Source organism: Penaeus monodon, chromosome 31 (genome assembly GCF_015228065.2).
Source record: "Penaeus monodon isolate SGIC_2016 chromosome 31, NSTDA_Pmon_1, whole genome shotgun sequence".
In the NCBI taxonomy this organism is placed as follows: Eukaryota; Metazoa; Arthropoda; class Malacostraca; order Decapoda; family Penaeidae; genus Penaeus; species Penaeus monodon.
The window spans coordinates 23,274,139-23,275,505 of record NC_051416.1 but is presented as its reverse complement, the minus strand read 5'-3'; the positions used below and the strand labels follow the sequence as shown (position 1 = coordinate 23,275,505).

Sequence of the window (1,367 nt, the reverse complement as noted above, 5' to 3'; positions counted from 1 at the left end):
CCATCTTTTTCTTCATCATTTTTTATCATCATTATTACCCTCATTATACTAAGGTAGACGGTGACAGTAACAATTATTAGAATATAAGCAGTAAATCAGTAATAGTAGGAAGCAATACGCATCATCGCCTATTATTTCTATTTTCTTTTGTGATAAAGAACGCGAGAGACAGAACATAGATAAAGAAAAATAATAAACATCATTGTGTAAAAAAAATGCTTAATAAATTCGAGATTGCACCATCCATCGCAACCTACCCCAGTCAGTCTTTATTATTGGAATTCCCTAATTCCTTATTTATCATAGTTCCCCTCCATATTCTCTCGAGTTCACTCAGACCAGTTCGCTATTTAAGTCTTTCGCTACAACATGTTCGCTAAGACCAGAGAGAAAAGGGAACGTTTGATAATTTGCAGTTTATGGGTTATCTGATATTCTTTAATGATATATCAAGATGTGGAACGTGGGGCATAGCACCTTTAACTATGGAGCTATAATTGTGGAGAGACATACAGACAGAAAAAGATAAAGTAATTAACGCCCTTCACTAATAACTTCATAATAGTACTCGTTATAACCTTACCCCACTTACTCTCAATTATCCTAATTTCTACCAATTCCCAAACAATCATTAACCCCCCCCCCTCATTACCCATACCCTTCCCCAAGTTCGCTAAAAAACAGTCTGCTACTCAACACTGCTAGATTTCCGCTACGTCCCGTTCCCTCATCATTACCTTAACCCCACCTACTCTCAATTACCCTAATTTCTACCAATTCCCCAAAATCATTAACTCCCCCTCCCATCATCCCCCATTTTCCCATACCCTTTCCCCAAATTCGCTAAAAAACAGTGTGCTACTCAACACCTTCGCTAGATTTCCGCTACGTCGCGTTCGCTTAGACCGCACTTGACTCTTTGTTTACATCAGAGTCAAGAAGGAAACGTTTGTAGATTTTGTTATTGAAGGATTTCTCTTTTGTCTTTAAGGACTTATTAAGTGTTTTTATCAAAAAATGCCTAAAGTGAGACGTAGTAGGAAGCCTCCTCCAGAAGGATGGGAGTTAATTGAGCCGACTTTGGAGGAACTGGATCAGAAGATGAGAGAAGGTGAGAGTTTTTTTTCTTAATGGGTATTTAAATGCATGTCGTAAGTCTTCTGTTATTCTTTGTAATAAGTGATTTTTTTATGTAAAAGGGGTATGTGTGTTTGATGTGATATTCTGGGATATTCTCAAGTGGGGGATTGGTAATTCTGAAAATAAAGAGTTTTTATCTGGAAATTGAAAATGTTTTTTTTAGAAGGTCATTGGTATAAAGCAATCAATTATCGTTATGAAACTTGTGTAAAAAGATGTATATTTTT

At 36.4% G+C, this 1,367-nt stretch overlaps 1 protein-coding gene across 1 annotated transcript in view; it reads left to right on the top strand.

Annotated features, from left to right (window-relative positions):
- Window positions 1–881: 881 nt before the first annotated feature.
- Window positions 882–1,367, top strand: part of LOC119593113 (protein BUD31 homolog) — a gene marked incomplete in the record, with an annotated part of 10,992 nt that continues 10,506 nt past the window's right edge. Inside the window, 1 exon segment of the mRNA XM_037942076.1 lies at window positions 882–1,111. Coding sequence (XP_037798004.1) covers window positions 1,018–1,111 — 94 coding nt within the window.